Raw genomic sequence first — 20,527 nt, forward strand, 5'->3', positions numbered from 1 at the left:
TGAAAATTGGGACAAAGCTCCTCACAGACACTTTGCCCATTCTGTGTCCTTCCGTAGCCTCCTTTCCCTTTGATGTAGTGCTGGGTAAACTGCAGCCTCAGCTAGGTCCCACCATTTTGAATTTTGCATAAATTTGAGCTCCTCCTCCCTTTAAATGCCTCCACAGGGGGGCCGATGTAGTGCAGTGCTTCAAGGATTAAGCTGCAAATCAGGAAGTTGTTGACTTGAAACTCAACTTCACTTGACTCTCACAAGGGAACATGAAGCAAGCATCAGTCCTTGTAAGGATTACATGATGTGAAGTACTCTGCACTTAGGAATTATGTGCAAATGCTGCTGCTTCCGTTGCCCCTTCTCCAGTTCTATTATTACTATTACTACCCTTATTATTTTATAATACTGTATTACAATAATATTCATAAATTCACCTCTTGTTCACTTGCAGCGAAAATCTATTAGAAAGAGCTACTTCAGAGAAGCCCTCTCAGCTTGAAATTTCTGCAAACAAAAAAGGTGCGTCGCCATTACTTCGTCTTTTGTGAAGAATTCCAGGCCACCTAGCTGGAATAGCTTTCCACGGTGACGCATACACTGCTCAGTCAATGACCATTTAATTAATAATCTATAAATATTCAGCAAAGCTACTGTGCTGCTCTATAAACAGCTTTGCAAGCTGAAGGATCTATATTCTGGAACCGCCATTATTCTTATGTATGTTTAGCTTCCTGTTTTGAGCCCTCATTCTGCTCCCCCTTTATCTTTTCCTCGAGCGAGAACCATGCAATTTTATTTACCCCGATATTCTCTTCTGCTGCCTCCTCTTCTCCTGATGGTCTGCTCCGTTTATTTTAATTATGGGGTTATGTAGTTATTCCATTATGTTAGATTACGTTAGATTTCCTGAGCCTCGGGGGCACAGCAAGCAATAAATCTAAACAAACCCTTTGCAACAAATTTGGCTTACAGCTAGGATGCGCATTGTACTGCCCTTATACAAACCTATGGCGCGACGACACTTAGAATAGTGCGTACGCTTCTGGTCACCATGTCTCAGAGATGTTTGATGTTGAAAATGGCTGGATATTCAGCTAGAAAAGGTGCAGAACAGCCAAAATCACCAGGGGTCTCGTAAAACTTCCCTAGGGCTAAAGATGAATACATTTTGTTCTCTCTTTTTAGTTTTTAAAAAAGGAGAGTAAGGGGAGGCAGGACAGAAGTCTAAAAATGATGTATAAAATCTCCCTCTCTCATAACGTGAGAACTCAGGGTCACCCAATAAAGCTGAATGGCAAGAAAATCAGGACAGACAACAGAAATAACTTCTTCACACAATGCATAGCCAAACCATGGAATCTGCTACCAAGGTAGTCACTAACAGGCAGACCAATCCAAATCCCTGGCCAGCAATTATGGTGTGTAAAGGAAGGGGTACAGCGACTCTTGCATCCACAGCCCCACTGCTTGTGTGTGGAAGAGGAAACAACATTTTTGCAATGCAGCTCTCAGGGTGCGGCGGTGGAAAAGCCCGGTTCAGGTCTGTTGCCATCACAAAACAGCACAGCAGTTGACTCAGGATTCAGCAACACATTGCTGGCCTTCCCAATGCCAAACACCTTGTTCTGAGGGTTTCTGCTGGTTACTGGACACTAACAGTGGTCACTTCCACCCAATTTGCTGTTTGGGGAAGCAGTGGCCGGCCATTGCACCTGTGGGCAGTGGAGCAACGGAGCTCGCTTGCCTGCAGGATTGAATAAGGGGCACCTTTGCCTCATCCAAACTTCTTCCAGCCCAGCATGGTTCTGAATCTAGGGTTTAGGGTTCTATAAAATGGGACTAGACACATCACTGGAGACCGATCCAGTCACTTGCGAACAACAGCAGGAGAGGCCTGTTGCTCTCGTGTCCTTCTCATAAGCATAAAGTGGTGCTTCAGGTTAAGAACAGTTTCAGGTTAAGAACGGACCTCCGGAACAAATTAAGTACGTAACCCGAGGTACCACTGTATTTTTATTCTTCTTCTTCTTATGTGATGGAGGAACCATCATTGTCCACAGGACAAATACCAGGCCTACAGTCAGAGGTGTTTGAAGTGTGTGTCAGAGAATCACTGCTCAATCGTAGAGAATCATAGCCCAATATGTTTAATGTTATTTAACTGAAGACAATCTTACTTGGCTACGAGTGATCGCCAAAGAAGAAGGAAAGGAAAAGTGACAGGCAGAGGCTTCCCCCTTTTTTTCTAACAAAAGTTGAAAATTCAGAGAAAGTGTCAGAATAATCCATAAGAGAACCAGAACCCAAGAGAGACAGAGAGGAGGAGGAGGAGGAGGAGGAGGAGGAGGAGGAGGAGGAGGAGGAGGAGAAGAAGAAGAAGAAGAAGAAGAAGAAGAAGAAGAAGAAAACATGTTTGCTGTGGGCGATGCTGAAAATATTACACTGCCCTCAAGTCTTGTAAAATCTACTATATATATATATCTCACAGCATAACTGTCTCATTTCTTTGTTCACACTCACTCCAGTTAAAGCAGAAAACCCTTAACTGCATTTTGTGTTATAAAACTGCTGACTAAAGGAACATAATTTAGCCTTCCTACTGTTTTTGAACAGCCGTGCTTCTCAAGTGCCTCTCTTAAAAATTAAGGGGCATAGAAGACTCCCCAAACTGTGGTAAGCGCAGGAGGGAGGAAGACAGCAGTCTCTGAAACGATGCTGTTAGCTGCTTGGCAGAATTTCGCTGTAGACTGCAGGCCACGTGTAAAAAAAAGTAGGGGGAGCTACTGGACCTGAAAATCAAATAGGACCGCTCTCAGCGATGCAGCTGACAATCCTTCATCTCTTTGGAACCTATTAATTAGGAGCAGCATGGCAATCTATGTGCCTACTTATCAATACAGACAACTGTAACAGCAGCCAGACTTTCTCATTCTGCGGAACAAGTTTTTTGGGTTTTGTTTTACAATTGTTCACCACCCGTAACAGCACTCGGCAGCCAATACAAGAAGAAAATCAAACAGCATATAAAATAATAAAACTGTACAACGCCTACTACTACTACTACTACTACTACTACTAATAATAATAATAATAATAATAATAATAATTCCCTGTCCATCTGGCTGGGTTGCTCCAGCCACTCTGGGTGGATTCCAACACATATAAAAACACAATAAAAGATCAAACATTTAAAAATGCAACAAAAAAACCCAACCCCAATAGAAAAAGCTAGGTAAGCTAAGAACCAGTGTGCAGACACTGGGCAGTATCTCAGAGGGAAAACTCTTTAGAGAGCAGAGTGTTTTCACCAGCCACCCAAATTCTGTATGTATGATTTAGTTGAGATTCCTGCATTGCAGTGGGTTGGACTAGATGACCGCTGGGATCCCCTCCAACGCTACAATTCTATTATTCAAAATGAGAATAAGGCAGATTCTTAAACCTATTATGGAGGACTTGCTCTGTGCACAGGATAAGGGCTGGTGAAGTCCTGGCCTCAGAATTCCTTTTATTCCCACATGCGGCTTTTATTCTACATTCTGCCCTCACTTCCCATTCTTACTTGGCCAGCCCAAGTCCTCCAAAATATAGCCTTAACTACATAGCTGCTTTATTTCTGGGAAACGCAGGAGTCATCCCAGAGAATTTCTGTCTAGTTATGCAAGCGAATATTCGAGACATAAGGGCAAGTTCCAATTCACCGAATGCCCTCTTGGGAAACCATTAAGTCTCAGGCAGACTCTTGCCTGTTTTAAAACTTCAGTCACTTGCATGCCAGGAAGGGACAGACATTGTGCTATGTGGGCAAGGTTATAACAGGAATGGCTGTACAAAATCTTAAGTTAGATCTGAGTCTGTTAGACTTGTGGCCAGTGTTTGAAAACGACTAAATCTCTTCCGTAGCAAAAACAGCAACAGCCAAGCAGACTCAGGGATCATTTGAGGTTCGAAGAAGTGCAAAAAAATATTAAGAGGGGGGAGGAGGTAGGAAGAGAATTCCCAAAACATCCCTGGAGTGCATATTATGATTAGCAGTATAGCTCGCAGCACGAACAAAGTAGTTTCCAGTGAAAGGCAAACTGCAGCAAAACAGAAACAGTGCTGTATGTGACAAATACAGGTAGGAACGGAAAGCAATGTCATCGGGAAAGCCCTCCCATCAGATGTCAAGGAAATCCACAACTATCTGACTTTTAGAAGACATGTGAAGGAACCCTGTTTAGGGAAGCTTTTAGTGTTTGGTGTTTTATCTTGTTTTTAATATTCTGTTGGGAGCTGCACAGAGTGGCTGGGGAAACACAGCCAGATGGGCAGGGTATAAATAATAAATCATACAGTGGTGCCTCGCAAGACGAAAAGAATCCGTTCCGCGAGTCTCTTCGTCTTGCGATTTTTTCGACTTGCAAAGCAAGCCCATTAGCGGCTTAGCGCTATTAGCGGCTTAGCGGATCAGCTGATAAGCGGCTTAGCGAATCAGCTGTTAAGCGGCTTAGGGGATCAGCTGATAAGCGGCTTAGCGGATCAGCTTTTAAGAGGCTTAGCGGCTTAGGATCAGCTGATAAGCGGCTTAGAGGCTTGGGGAAAAGGGGGGGAGGAAAAAAACCCCGCTGGAACTCGCAAGATTATTATTATTACAGTGGTGCCCCGCAAGACGAATGCCTCGCAAGACGGAAAACCCGCTAGACGAAAGGGTTTTCCGTTTTGGAGGTGCTTCGGAAAACGAATTTCCTATGGGCTTGCTTCGCAAGACGAAAATGTCTTGCGAGTTCCTGCGGGGTTTTTTCCTCCCCCCCTTTTCCCCAAGCCGCTAAGCCGCTTATCAGCTGATCCTAATCCGCTAAGCCGCTTAACAGCTGATCCGCTAAGCCGCTTATCAGCTGATCCGCTAAGCCGCTAATAGCGCTAATCCACTAATGGGCTTGCTTCGCAAGATGAAAAAACCGCAAGATGAAGAGACTCGTGGAACGGATTCTTTTCATCTTGCGAGGCACCACTGTATTATTATATCTTGCATCCCAACTTTTTGTATCCCTATTATTGATTGAAGGGCTGTGCTCAGAAAGAGAGGGAGAGGATGCTTACAGCAACTCTGCAGTGCCAAGGACAGCTAATATTTCTGACCAGTGTTGTGCCTACTTAGTTTTTATTCTCAGACCTCAACTCAGGACAAATTACTTACATGGAAGACTCTTCATGGAGGTTTTTAAGCAGAGGTTGGATGGACACCAGTCATGGATGCTTTAGATTGGACTAGGTGGCCCTCAAGGTTCCTTCCAAGTCTACAATTCTATGACTCTATGCTTCTATGCGTGCAGAAGCCTCATGCTCCACTAACTCGGATAGACTCATTGAACTGTGAAATGTTCAAAAATGTTCAAGAAGTCATGACTTGTAGTAACTAAGTAGAAACCGATAATATCCCACATGCCTCAGTAGAACGCATAATGACCAGAAGTGGCTTCCCACATGTGTGAATTAAAGAACATAAGGGTCAAAGGTCAGATTTCACCCAGAGGGTGACTAGAGAAGACCTTGAAATGGATTGGGGAGGGGGGGGGCGAAGTCTTCTCTAAAGGCCTTAAAGCATACAGGGGTATATATGAAGAGGAAAGTTCTTTAAGACAACTAAATCCACTAATAATTTGGTGGGAACAGGGTGGAGTTTATGCCTGTTTCACAATATGAAAACACTTGCTGTTAATAAAGTTCACATGTGTGTCTGTAAAGGACAAAATTGCTCAAGAAACACATTTGTGGTGTCCAGATGGAGCTCTGTAAAGCGAAATCTGTCTCCTATTATCAACTAAAGCTCTCCCTTGCTAAAGAGAGAGCTCTTAAGGCACGAGGTTCTATAAAAATCTCAACTTACTAGACACAAAAACTGTCACGGCAGAACTAGATAAGAGCTTTGCCATTTTTCCTCTCCCATTAAACATCCCCCACCTTGACTATTCTAGGTCAAGTAATGAGAAAAGAAATTGCATTCTGAGATTATCAAATGGTGGGAGATTTCGGTGAAATATTCCATGGGTGGAATGTGGGTGGTTGTTGTTGTTTTGCTTTTTGAACTGGCCGAGCAGCCATTCCTTTCATTCTGCAAATCATCTTTCCACTGGTCTGTGCTCTGCTGCCTTCCTAGGAAAGGAAAGCTGAGACAAGGATATCAGTGGGGTTTTTTTGGGGGTGGGTGGGTGGGCTGAAACCCAACAGACTAGCAAGAGATAGCAAAGATGGCACCCCTCGCCCACTTTTTAAGTCCATTAAGTGCCAACGCATCTAAAATGAAACTATAGAATGATTTCTCAAGCACTGTGAGAAAGAGGCAGGAAAAAACGCCAGAATTTTTCTCATGGGGATGAGATTACTCAAAAAATGGGGGCAGGATTCAACACAGATCTAGTGCTAGCTGGCTGCCCAGGAAGGCATGAATGACCTCACGTACGCTAGAGCTCATTCCAAACCTTGAAGCTGAGCACAAAGGTTTAGATCTCTTTCCCTTTCCCCGTTTTAGAGCATCAATGTGCAAGTCAATGAGCTGTAACTGGATTAAACATTTCACTTCCATCAAACTGCACATGTACACTGGCAGAGCAGAGCAGCCGTAATTTATATTCTCTCCACCTCAAAGGAAACTGGTGGTAAAGAGAGAGGAGACGCTTGTATATTCATATCTGAAAATGATTCACTTTCAGCATGCGCGTTAAGACAGCTGTCACTCCGCTTGCTACCTGAACAGAATCAGACAACTAATTTCAGTATACGAACAGGCAGCAAAGAGACGGAAGGGAAAGGAAGCCCCCGGCAAAGGGCTGATTTGCAAAATGCTTACAGCCATGTTGCTACAGAGGTCTGGGCTGATTGATGTATATGCACTACAGAAAAACAACAACATGCAGCTGCCATGAAAACAGCAGCCTTGTCTGGAGCCCTGACCCGTCCCGTCCACGATCTGTTGTGAAACTCACCTCGCGTCTTGATACCATCATCACCTAAGCAAGAGCTAATCTTGCAGAAAGGGGCAAGGAAAGCAACAGAATGGTGGCATTAAAGACATAGAGCTTGATTTACTCTGTTACAAAAATTTGGAGGATGGAACGAAATAAAAGGCTGCCATTTTGGTGCCAGCCCTGCGGTTCTTATAACTTGCAGTTCTGGCCATCGCTCTAAAAGCAACCGAATGTGACATTTTGTACCCCCGTGGCCAGCTTCCCCAATAAATATTTGTGCTGAATGTTTGAGAAACCTTTAATTATGTAGATGTGGTTTATTAATGCTTGGGCCATAGGCCATTCGCATATAAGATAAATAAGTGCAGTACAAAACCCAACAGTATGAAATACTGCATAAAACCACGTTGCTCCTTCAATTACGAATATATTATTATTGATTGAACCCGCACAAGTCCTTGCGAGCACAGTGAGTCTATAGGATTAAAAGTTGTGATGGCAGGCCCAATGTTTAGTACAGCCATACCTCATGTTACGTTTGCTTCAGGTTGCGCGTTTTCAGGTTGCGTCCTGCAGCGACCCAGAAGTACCGGAAAGAGTTACTTCTGGGTTTTGCCGCTCGCGCATGCGCAGACACGGAAAATGACATCATGCGCAGAAGCGGCAAATCGTGACCCACACGTGCGCAGACGCGGGTTGCGTTCTTTTCAGGTTGTGAACGGGACTCCGGAATGGATCCCGTTCGCAACCAGAGGTACCAATGTGGTCTGAAGAGTTCTTGTGGCATGCACATAAATGTTCTCAAATATTCAGTGCACCTTTTAAACGACAGCGAAAACGAACCAGGTAGCATGGGAATGTCGTTCCCACTTTTTATTATTTTTTATTCTCACATCTTGTTATGAAGTAATGACAATATAAGAAAAGATGATGGGGGCTTTCTCTGAGCGGGAGGGATAAGATATTAATCTCTTTTGCGCTCCCTCAGATACCTGACTGAGCAAAAGAAAAAGAGCGGCAGCCGAGAGACGAAGAAAAGAGACAAGAAGGCGGGAGGGAGAGAGAGACTCAGACAGAATTGCTCAGATTGCTCAGCGCTGCAAAGAAGTAAATACAGGTTTCCTGAAAAGCGCAATCACACCTCGCTTTGTAGGAGGTATTTATTTTCATTTATCTGTTTCACAAGAAGATAACCACCTAAATGTCATTTCTTTTACTACACCGAATGTTTTTCTTCTTCTTCTTTTTAAACCCACCATCCCAATCTTCCATCCATTTAAGGCATTTTTTTTTCCCTGGCGAGTAATCAGAGGAACTGCATTTGGGGTTGCTGGAGGCCATAAGGTAATGTAATGCTCATGTAATCTCCGTCCCTTTTAAGCTTGATCTATTTTATTTGCAAGTTTGGGATGAAGCGGGATGGGTGGGGGATTTGAATGTGCGGCCCACGGAGTACCAATCAGTACCTATCAGAACAGAATAAAAGTGTTCAGATCGGCAATTTAAATAAGAGGATCACTGATTGGATTTTTTATTAAAGGGGCTTCGGGAACAGAGCAATACAGAGGGCCAGACCCTGTTTTCTGAGGGGGTGTTAAATGCAAGTCTCTGCTCATGTGGTTGGCTGGGCTAAGAAGCTTCCAATAGTCTGGTTACTCAACCTCCACAGCCACAGTTTCTTTTTCTGCCGTGTCTTGGGAGTGTCACTGGGCTTCTAATCACCAGTCCCTGAAGCCTTAAAAACATCATCACCAATGACAACTTGGGACTATAATGAGATTGCTTTTTACAAGCATATTGAGACCCGTGAAAGAGCCTTGAAGCTAGCAATCTAGAATTTTGCTTGAAGTAGGCTAGGCAAAGGTGATATTGGGAAAATGTACCTTTCTTAAAATCTCTCTATATTGATTTTATGTTATGGTTCTGAACTTGTGGAAGAGCTCAGGAGAGACACCTTATCAAGTTCTGCTGGGCATAACATACTTTGCTGGATGTCTCTGTTCAGAGGAAGCCCAAGAAAATTGAAATCTCACCCAAAGGTCATAAAAAAGTGGGACGGACTCCCCAGGAAGATGGTGGACTCTTCTTCCTTGGAGGTTTTAAATCAGATGGTGGATGGCCACAAATCATGGATGCGAGGAGGAATTAAAGAACCCTTTAATGAAAGAGGAGAGCGCAAAGTATGGTTTGAAGCTCAACATCAAAAAAATGAAGATCATGGCCACTGGTCCCATCACCTCCTGGCAAACAGAAGGGGAAGAAATTGAAGCAGTGAGAGATTTTACTTTCTTGGGCTTCATGATCACTGCAGATGGTGACAGCAGCCGCGAAATTAAAAGACGCCTATTTCTTGGGAGAAAATAAATGACAAACCTAGACAGCATCTTAAAAAGCAGAGACATTACCTTGCCAACAAAGGTCTGTATGGTTAAAGCTATGGTTTTCCCAGTAGTGATGTATGGGAGTGAGAGCTGGACCACAAAGAAGGCTGATCGCCGAAGAATTGATGCTTTTGAATTATGGTGCTGGAGGAGACTCTTGAGAGTCCCATGGACTGCAAGAAGATCCAGCCTATCCATTCTTAAGGAAATCAGCCCTGAGTGCTCACTGGAAGGACAGATCCTGAAGCTGAAACACCAATACTTTGGCCACCTCATGAGAAGTGAAGACTCCCTGGAAAAGACCCTGATGTTGGGAAAGATTGAGGGCACAAGGAGAAGGGGACGACAGAGGACGAGATGGTTGGATAATGTTCTCGAAGCTACCAGCATGAGTTTGACCAAACTGCGGGAGGCAGTGGAAGACAGGAGTGCCTGGCGTGCTCTGGTCCATGGGGTCACAAAGAGTCGGACACGACTAAACGACTAAACAACAAAAAGTTAAGATGGCTGGACCTCAGGGTCCCTTCCAACTCTACATTACTATGACATCCCCGGAGCCTTGAAAATCTCCTTGTTTGGTGATACTGCTAAGGTTTGTTTGACATGGGACTACTGTCTCGGACCAGAAGCGATGTACAAGATTTTAAACCAATATCTGAATCCATCAACACCCACCGGTAAGCCACAAACAAATAAATGTACGGAAAGTTAACCAAGGAAAGTTCATCTCAGTATGCTGCGGCAGCAAAACGCCCTACAAATTCAGTGTCTTCTCCTTTGTCTATGTAGTTCCAACTCTTTCATTCCAATTCAAGCTTCACACTGATTTGTTCTGAATAGGCTAAAGAAAGACCTTTAAGGGTATTATGTCACAGTCAAATATAGAGGAAATAAGGGCAGGCTTATTTCATGAATCAAATAAAAGACCTCCATACTCCTGGGGCCCCATCAACGCGTCCCTCCGCCCCTCCTAGGCATGCACACACCATGCAAGCGAGAAAACGGAAGCTTTTAGGTCAATCTCCAGTCAGATATCTTTTCACGGGGAGCCAATTTTATTCTCTTTTTATGCCAATCAGACTCTTAATGGGAGGAAGAGTATAAAATAATTCCGGAAGGCAAAAGTGGTGCTATGGGGAGGTCATGGTTATACTGGCAATTAAAGGTTCCCCCAGGAGGTTAATTAACCACATTAGGAGCCAAACATTTCACAAAACGCTTCACAAGTGTCGTAAAACCAAGCTCTTCCTCTTCAGACAACCTAGTGCCAAACTGTCAACAGCCTGTCTGATTTTTGTTATTGAGAAACATGCCGTCAATTGGGCAAATTTTAATGCATTCTAATCATTTTGGGGGGAGAGGTGGCGGCCAATCTGGACCTCTAATCTTTGCACCTGCCAGTCCACAATTTGGCTTCTACTAGTCCCGAAAATCCTGGAGCAGTAGTGTGCTAAATCATCCCCCTTGACTATTCCATCTTCAAACAGCCTGCAACAGTGGGATTTTGTATTCATCTCCAACCTATTATTCTGAAATACCAGGTAACAGATTCCTCATTAGCCGCATGTGAATCAATCCGGAACAGACGACTAAAGCCTAAGTGTAATAAATTAGCTGCCCTGCAACTCCTTCCCCAATTAAAAATAGATGCCTTTTTTCATTTTATTTGAAGGGGTATTCTCAGCAAGTATTCCGTCTGCTGTGCTCCGGTTATATGCTCAAGGCCCACAGACCAATAAAACACATATCAGGCCTGAAAACCTCTCATTAGTAGACATGCTTCTGCAGCAATTTAATTTCATTTGGCCGCTTTTCCTCAACACTGATAAATAAAGATGTTGCCTTCAAGCCCCAATGGGGCAGATGTATATGATTACTAAGTGGGTTGGTTTCGATGGAATACAAAGCACTAGGCTGAGAAGCTCCCTGCACTCCTTGTAAACAATCCAGTGTGGTGTAGTGGTTAAGAGCAGTGGACTCGTAATCTGGGGAACCGGGTTCGCTTCCCCGCTCCTCCACAGGCAGCTGCTGGGTGACCTTGGGCTAGTCACACTTCTCTGAAGTCTCTCAGCCCCACTCACCTCACAGAGTGTTTGTTGTGGAGAATGTTAGCCATTTTGAGACTCCTTAGGGTAGTGATAAAGCAGGATATCAAATCCAAACTACTACTACTACTACTACTACTACTACTACTACTACTCTTCTTCTTCTTCTTCTTCTTCTTCTTCTTCTTCTTCTTCTTCTTCTTCTTCTTCTTCTTCCCACCACTGCTATCTCCATATTTTGCCATTTACATCCAAACTGGGCAAACTATGGTTTGTACAAGCCATACTCTGCCTTCAAACCAGGGTTGCAAACCCAATTCAATCGGTCTGCCATCATGGTTTGTGCGCAAACAATAGTTTCTCCAAGTTGGATGTAACAGGAAATGGTAACATGTCACTAAATCAGAAGTAACCAAAGGAATCAGACGGCACAAGGAAAGGAATGAGGGGAGAAGACAAAGGAGTGTGATAGCACCGGGCAAATTCATTTAGAATCATGTGGTTAGATCCTGCAGGACAAGCAGATTCTGCAAACCTGGTCTGCACACCCGTTTTAGAACACATTCCCTATCTCATCTTACCTCCAGAAAATGTTCTGCCTGCTGTTCACGATCCAGTTTTCTTGAAGTCGTGGTTATGAGACCTGTAAGAAAGATCAGAATTATTTTCAGTAACATGGAAAAAGAACAGGTCTCCAAATGGATCACTAGAAGCATCCAGAGCCAAACTTCCAACGTGGACCACTTTAGCATACAGAAAAAGGGTCCTTGTGCATTTCATGAACATGCTAATTGGATGGTGCTTAGGATAAAATACATTGAGGAATGTGTTCATTGGAATAAAAACAAGCATTTTAATACAAATTTCCACAGATCTTTTTTTTTTAAAAAAAGAAACTGCACATGAATGCACATTAACACTGGTGAAACTGACACAGATATAGACTGATCTGAGCTTCCCCACCTATGAGGACTGCACTAGGTATGTTGGGGAATGGAAAAGTTGCTTTTAATCAGTGATGACTGATTCAAAGTTCTTGCTTCATGCTACAACCAATGAGCAATTCATTTGCATGCATGAGTCTGAACGTTGTGGACAAAGAATAGTCAAGTTACCTTTGGCCCTCTTGCTAAATTCCCCCATGTAAAGTATCCCCCATCTCTTTAATAAGGGTTGAGTTCATAGAATCATGGAATCATAGAGTTGGAATGGACCCTGTGGATCACCTAGTCCGATCCCTGCAGTGCAGGAATATGAAGCTGCCCTTTATGGGGATTGAACCGGCAACCTTTGCGTTATCAGCACCATGCTCTTAGTAGATGGTCTTCACCATCCTCCTTGGTAGAACCACTTATGGTTCTATACACTCCAATTGATAACTCAATCAAAAATCAAGGCGTAGGTTTGTTTATTTCTGAGTTATATTTTCACCCTTCCCCCATAAAAACCTTGATAAATTGCATTTCTCATCCATTCTTAGTTAAGAAAGGCTCATTATCGCAACTGAAACGAGCTCTTGCATAGGCTAACACAATACATCAGAGGGGTTTTCTGAGCCAGCGCCACATGCAAGCGTCTCTAGTCTTCCTGATAGCAGGCATTATGGAAGGCATCAGAATAATAAGGGGCAATTTTATTACCCAGTATGAATAAAATGTCTTTTGAACACTAACAGCATGTTTGTCTAGCTAGCTTAGTAAATCACAGATTGGCATGATGAAACAGAGGTGCTTAGAAAAAAAGAAAAAGAAAATAATAAAATACCCCAGAAAATAAGTTAAATGTGACTTTGGGTGTAAATAAACATATCATTTTATATAATTACTGATGTAAGCCTCTAATTTGAAAGTGAGTGTGTGCTTATCTGGGGGGGAAATGGGAATTTGTTAAATATGAAATGGGAGGCAGATAATCCTGAAGACAAATGTATGATTATTTTAAAATCTGAAGCATTATTCCCCTTTTTGATTACTGGACGATGAGAGCAAAATGCCCTTTCTTTATAAGATAAGCTAAAAGAGAGATAAAGCTCTTGTTAACAGCAGTAAATGCTCCCTCATTCCAGGGGCTTTGTATACTAGTTAAACTGCTAAACTAGTTTCTGGAAATTGCACTTATTTCTTTCACACATTTCCCCCTCATGAAATAATAGTAGTGCTGGCTTTATTTTAAAGTCACCATGCAAGCTCAGGTGCCGAGTTAACGGTCAGGAGTGTTAGAAAGCATTGCTTTCCGTTCTGCCCAATATTTGTCGCAGGCACCACCGTCTCCTTTCTACTGCAGTTCATCTTTTGCCCAAGGCTACACTATCAGCCTCACTGTCTACAACGGCAAAACTGTAACTGTGTAACTTACAGAACTTACGTAATTAACTACAGTCATACCTCTTGTTGCGTTCGCTTAATGTTGCGGATTTTCGGGCTGCAAATGCGGCAAACCCGGAAGTATATACTTCTGGGTTTCGCTGTGCGTGCACCCGCATAAGCGTTCTGCACGTTTTGCACATGCGCAGAAGCGCTTCATCATGCTCCGCGCCTGCGCAGAAGCGCCGCTCTAGTTGCAAACTTTTTGGGGTGCAAATGGCACCCCGGAACAGACCGTATCCGCAACTAGAGGTACCACTGTATTCTGTAAATTATTATGTTGTTGTTGTTTAGTCATGTCCGACTCTTCGTGACCCAATGGACCAGAGCACGCCAGGCACTCCTGTCTTCCACTGCCTCCCGCAGTTTGGTCAAACTCATGCTGGTAGTTTAGAGAACACTGTCCAACCATCTCGTCCTCCGTCGTCCCCTTCTCCTTGTGCCCTCAATCTTTCCCAACATCAGGGTCTTTTCCAGGGAGTCTTCTCTTCTCATGGGGTGGCCAAAGTATTGGAGCCTCATTTTCAGGATCTGTCCTTCCAGTGAGCACTCAGGGCTGATTTCCTTAAGAATGGATGGGTTTGATCTTGTCACCATGTAATTCCAGCCCCTTCATTTAAATGCAAAGGAAACACAATGCCCCTTGGGAAATACTGATTATCGTTTGCTATAGGGCTTACTTTTCCAGAGTTCTAAATCACACAGAGCAGGCTCCCCTTTTTGGAGCCATCCTTCCAACTTGCAGAGGGTGATGGAGTTAGCAATGTGGGGTGGAACAAACATGCTTGCCCTAGCTCTCCCCCACTGCGTGGAGGATATAGAACACTGGGGTAGCGCTTGAGTAGGGCGACCCCACTCATAGAGCTGAGAGCGTAACAACAGGTCAGACAGCAGAGGCAGCTTTAGGGTAACGCAACTGATTCAGCCACACTAAGTGCTGTGTTGCAGGGAGCGCCACACTAATGCTGTAGAACTGAGCATGAGGGGACTGAGGTTTAGCGTCACACAAGGCACCACTGAAATTTGAGAGCCCAAAGTCCCCCCACTGCAAGCAGAAGTTTTGAGGCTCTGGCTAGACACTCCAGAAATCCGAATTTGGGGGGCAATCTTGCCTTTAGCCCTGGGGTCCTCCACTGGGTGGGGGCAATTCCATGTGCTGTTGGTCAAAGCTGCCAGAGTTGGCATGACACTAACATTGCTACAATGGCTTTCAAGAGGGAATAAAAGGCTCCTCGGTGGGCCAATACATTCTACACACACTTGGGAGTAAATCCCATTGAACTCAGAGCAATTTACTTCAGAGTAGACATAGGGTGGGTTGCTAAGGGTCTTGGTGAACGGCTTTATTTTCTTAATATATTTCATTATACCAAATATAAGATAGAGAAAATATCTTTGAAAAACAATCACCACTTCCAGAGTGGCTCCCCATTATACTGCTACACAACACAGAAACCTATGTTTTAGCGGCAGACCACTTTTTCTGCCTGTTGCAGCAATCTTAATGTGATGTATGATTTTTAATTGGGTTTTTTATTGATTCTCTTATTTCTTAGGTACTGCATTTTATTGTATTACAATTTGAGTTCCTAATAACTCAAAGTGTAATACAATAAAATAGAATATAAGAAAAAGAGGAAGCAATAAAAATACTTTATGCAATGAATGTGTCGCGCCTTTTACCACAAATCCACAGCTATGCCATGGACCACCTGAGCTCACAGACCACTGGTGGTCCACAGACCACAATTTGGGAACCCTTGATGTAAGAATTTGCACAAAACAAATTGTCTCAAGAAACGTTTTAAAAAAATAATCACAAGACAAAGTTACGGGCATTACATTACAATGTCACAGAAGGCACAATCACATCATAGAATTAAACTGTGTCAGTCATTCTCTTTTCACACACACCCCCTCCTGAAAACTGTGGTTCAGAGAGAGGGAACAGTTGCTATTTCTAACGAAGAATTATCCGCATCCTCTCCAAACTATAATTCCCAGGATTCTTAGGGGAAAGCCGTGACAGTTAACGTGACATAAAAAGCAATAAAAGTTTATAGCGCAGACAGGACCACAGACTGTGGAATTTCTGCATTCCAAGTTATAGCCCGAGGTTAGTTAGTATGATTGGACTGTGGGCAAGCTCTTGCCTGGGCTGATTTGGGTTTGGTCTGTTCCAGTCAATGTTTTATGTACCTTTTGAGATTTGAATTGAACATAAATTATCTTATTTACAAATTTTGCAGCGCACACCCTGTAACAGCCGAGCTGCCAGCAAAGGCTAAAGATATATTTTGTTCCTCCCCAAAGAACACTAAAAGTGAAACGACACCAACCCTTTATTTTTCTAATGCAACAAAGTGCCTTTCAATGAATATATTAAGATAGTGTATAAATCAAACATCACTATATAATTGCATATCCCAGATGCACTGTATCTAGCAGAAGGCCTATTTATGCTAAGCTCATAATGAGCTAGAAATGTAACAGTGGCTGAGGAAAAAAGGGAGAGTAGGTCTGCCTTGGTGGAGCTAGGCTATGGAAGAGAGAGCTGGGGCTCACCATTTAGGGCAGCCTTCTCCAACACAGAATACCAAGATGTTGTAAGACCACAAACCCCAGTTCCATCAGTCACACTAGCCAGTGGTCTGGGGTAACTCGGAAGGGGGCTTGTAGTCCCACAACAGCCAGGGACCCAAAGTTGGCTGGTTTAGGTCAACCACACAGGCAGCATATTTGTGGCATCTCTGGATAGGAGATGATGTCTTGGTCTGCGTATGGTCCTTCTGCAGGTGTTAGATCCTGTTCTTGTCAAACTGGAAGCAGGAGGTAGCTGCCACAATGAGTAGAAAGAGAAGTATCTCCTTGCTCAGAATTAACCTGCAATTATTATTATCATCATTATGATTGATTGATTGATTGATTGATTGATTGATTGTAAGGGTTTGAGATGGGAGGGTAACAGTGTGGAAAGTATCTGTGGCAGTGTGGGATGTATTTTAGCATCATCATTGTCAATACCATATTATCACTGTCCTCCTCATCATGCCACTGTCATCACTGCTGTATTCAAAGCATTCCACATACTCTTGAACAACACCTTAGCAACACAGATCAGAACTTTTAGTCCCATAGTAGAGACGGGAGGCTGAGACTGACAGAGCAGTTTGTCCGAGACCACCTATAAGTTCATGGCAGATGTAAGCTTGCAGGACTTTCCCAGTACGATGTAATTTCAATGCAATACTGTTCAAACGGTATAAACCTCAGCTCTCATCAGATTTTATAAACATGAAGTTTGAAACTGCTATCTCGCAGCCTTTGGGTGGCCAACTTTTTGAAATGCACCACCGACGTTCAAAAGGGCAGATGGTTTGGCGGCACCAATATGAATTTCTCCGCTACAGCCTGATCAGAAAACAAATGTATATATATGGCTTAACAAACATTCCTAAGACATATCATGTTTTGACACTACATATGCTTTCTAACACAACAAATAACTGCATAGTCACCAGGATTATTCAGGCTATTGATGCTGAGCAGTGGCGTAGCGTGGGTTGTCAGCACCCGGGGCAAGGCAAGTAATTTGCGCCCCCTAACCCGTGGATTTGCGCCCCCTACCCCTAACCCCCAGATGTTGCGCCCGGTGCGGCTGGCCCCCCTGCACCCCCCACGCTATGCCACTGATGCTGAGGGTGGTTCTGTTCTTCCTTTTGGGTCACACCTGAAATGTCCCACTACCAGACATTGCCCAGGGAAATGCAAACCTATTTGTCTGGTGCTGAAAGGATGACGAAGTTGGCACCTGCTGTGCCTCTCTGGAGAGAGCATTTAATAGATGGGAGCTGCTGCAGAAAAGGGCATTTTCTGTAGTATTTAATCCTATTTGCCATGGTGCCTGATGTGATTATGGAATGAAGAAGAAGAAAATGGCACCTGGAAGACGCATAGCAGTGCAAGAACACGAAAACACACACACAATTACAACCTGTTAATCCCAACAGGTAGGTGCCAGATATTTTTCTGGAAATTGGGTGGTCTGCAGCTTTGCATGACTAAAAAAAATTGTCCTTTTATGTACAACTGGCAAATGGGAAAAGATGGGTGCTTTCAATTTCGCCAGCTGTAATTCTTTCACAAAATACTCTATTTTTAAGAAGCGGCAAAGAGAGCATCTCGATTCTAAAGCACCAACTGCAGATGTTCCCTGTTAGGAGGAATGAATACGCAGCCCCCCTCCCCTACATTTGATAGAGCAGATTGCCAAGACGTTGCCACGCTGTGACCTGAGCTTGTTTTAGGAAAGGAAAAGGCTAGAAACTGAGCTTCCTCTCCCACATTAATGCAGATTTAGACTCAAGCAACACAATGGGATTGCAATTCACTTGAAGTGCAGAGTACCCAACTGGTGGATGGTTTGTTTGCCTACCCCCTAGCCTCTCCAAGTGCCACTGCCACCCCCATTAACATGGCACGAGCTTGCTTTCTGCTAAGGGGCCAAACCAATTAACATAAATTATACCCATGGGCTTCCCAAGTTTTACTCAGTTTCCCCTGGCATTTATGCATGGAAAAAATTGAAGGAAATTGTATAATGATCATGTGTGCTAAGTACCAAGCTAGCCAGCAGTTAGGTAAGTATTTATAGCTACTGCTGGAAGTACTAATTACATGCTAATTACAAGCAGACCAGAATACCGTAATTTTCATTGGAATTGAGAGAGTTACACAGTTGTTAAAATCTGCGCCGAGGCTCCATATTAACAATTAGCTGTTTAGGAGACACTGAATTTTGTCTGAAGAGGCAGACAAAAAGGGACACAATTTTGTTTTATATCCATCTTTGTTTTCATTTGTCTGCAAATGAGGACAGTTTGAAACCTTTTAGCTACCAGGGAGTGAAGGGGGATATGGCTGATTGAAGAGGGTTTGTTTAAGGGAACAACTGATTGCTCACTTGCCCCCATTCATTAGAGACAGTTGCTCCAATTCTCTGGAGTGAGTTGGGAGTATCTTACTTAAGCTGTCAGTTTTGGAACCAATGTGATTTGGAACCAATTATTTATTTAGGGTGGACATGTGTCCTGACCCAGAGATCCACATCTGCATGTGCTGCGTTTGGATTATCATACTGAACCTTTTGGTCTACAGCCCCAGCCCCTTGCTTTTCTCCTGCCTTTGTCAGGGTTAATAGAGGAAGTCTCCCATTTCATCCAAACTGGGAAACAAATAGTTCTTAAATCTGGAAGCCAGGTTCTTTGAAAGAACAATTGTTTGAAGTTGACTTGATATCCTTGCCTTGTAAAAAGTCGGTGAGCACAGTTCCCTGGTATGCACAAAATGGGAAACTGTAGTTTATTAGAGGCTCCCTGGTATTATTGTGGTTTGTGCAAAGGGAGGAGTGATGGGATTCCATACATGAGCAAAAGTCTTGTGTATATCTCAGCTTTATAAACTGAGATATGATCATCCAAACTAGTCCATTGTGTATACCAGAACTTGCAGCCCTCCCAGTGTTGTCAGGCTCTAACACCCATCAGCCCCAGCCAGCCTGGCCAACAGTCAGGGATGATGGGAGTCGTAAACCAACATCTGGAGCACCACAGGTTCCTCATCTCATTTGTGCCCAGACTAGGGTACTTTCAGGACCGGTACCTCTCCAGTTGGGAAGTGTTTGAGCAAAAGTGGTCTGCAGCTGGTGTAGAGTCCTCCTACGAGATCAGACCAGCCACCCAAGCACTTTTATAGGGATCAGGCCCTATAAAGACCTGGATTCATTCTGACTTGTTGCAATTAGAAGCTTCTTTGATGTTTCAGTTGGCCTCCTGGCAGTTCCCATTTGGGGACAAAGCAAGGCAACAATGCAAAAGCTGAACCCACACACGACATTCCTCAGGCCCCCAGTCAAGATCTGTTGCAAATTCAGATGCTGAAACCTAGGACTCTGTGGTAGAACTTCCATGGCGTGGAAAGCAATGGCAGCTGCTGTTCTGTATTATGTATACAGACACCATTCTGCATGAGCTCCCTAACTAACTACGAACTACGTATTAGTTAGATTGACAGAATCGATGCATGTGTTTTCAGCACCCAGAAATGGATACAGGGCTGATGCTGTGAAGATAGTTCCTCTATGCCAGCTATTCACGTCCTGATGCATCTAATCAATGCCCTTTTGCGTGTGGGAGGGTATCTATCAACTGCATAGGCTTCCTCCAAAACTGGATTAATACGGCAGCTGCAGAGCAACCTTATATCCTATGTTTCCTCTCCCACCTCATGCACAGTCCCAAGATCACCCAGTGAGCTTCACAGCTGAGTTGTGATTTGAACCCTGGTCCTAGTCCATTTTACTCTCTTTGCCCGCCTAACAACAGCTGAGTAACTATGAACCTTATTCCAAAATGTCAAGTATGCTAGGAAACTGGGAAATTAGGATATGCTATGGAGCTGTTGGACAACTAGATGGGGTGGAGGTGATTAGTAGGAGGTCAAATCCTTGGTTACGTCAACTGATGGCTTTGTCGATGCAATTACAATCTCATGGAACTCCTACTTTACATTATCTTCCAAGCACTATGTTGCTACTCTACATGGCTTTAAGTTGCAGTCTGACTCCTGGTTCAGAATATCATCGCCTACCATATGACGATAATAATATACTTTGAATGAAGCAATTGCACATTAACGAGCCGATTGATTAGCTTCAGTTGCGATCTCGAGCCTGTGACCTTTTGTCACTGATTATGCTCTACTCCTTGACCCACTGGGTTGCTAACGAGCAAATCCAA

General features: G+C 43.6%; 1 protein-coding gene across 11 annotated transcripts in view; it reads right to left on the bottom strand.

Annotated features, from left to right (window-relative positions):
- The window catches only part of FAT3 (FAT atypical cadherin 3), a 745,081-nt gene that overhangs the window by 435,861 nt on the left and 288,693 nt on the right, over positions 1-20,527 (bottom strand). For all 11 annotated transcript variants that reach the window (XR_014008884.1, XM_081197246.1, XM_081197247.1 and 8 more), the window contains exon 4: positions 11,949-12,010. Coding sequence is in view for 10 of the 11 variants with exons in the window: in XM_081197246.1 (XP_081053372.1) it covers positions 11,949-12,010 (62 nt within the window). In the remaining variant the exon portion in view is untranslated. The remainder of the gene's footprint in view (positions 1-11,948; positions 12,011-20,527) is intronic.

This window comes from Podarcis bocagei (assembly GCF_964188305.1).
Source record: "Podarcis bocagei genome assembly, chromosome: 6".
NCBI lineage: Eukaryota > Metazoa > Chordata > Lepidosauria > Squamata > Lacertidae > Podarcis > Podarcis bocagei.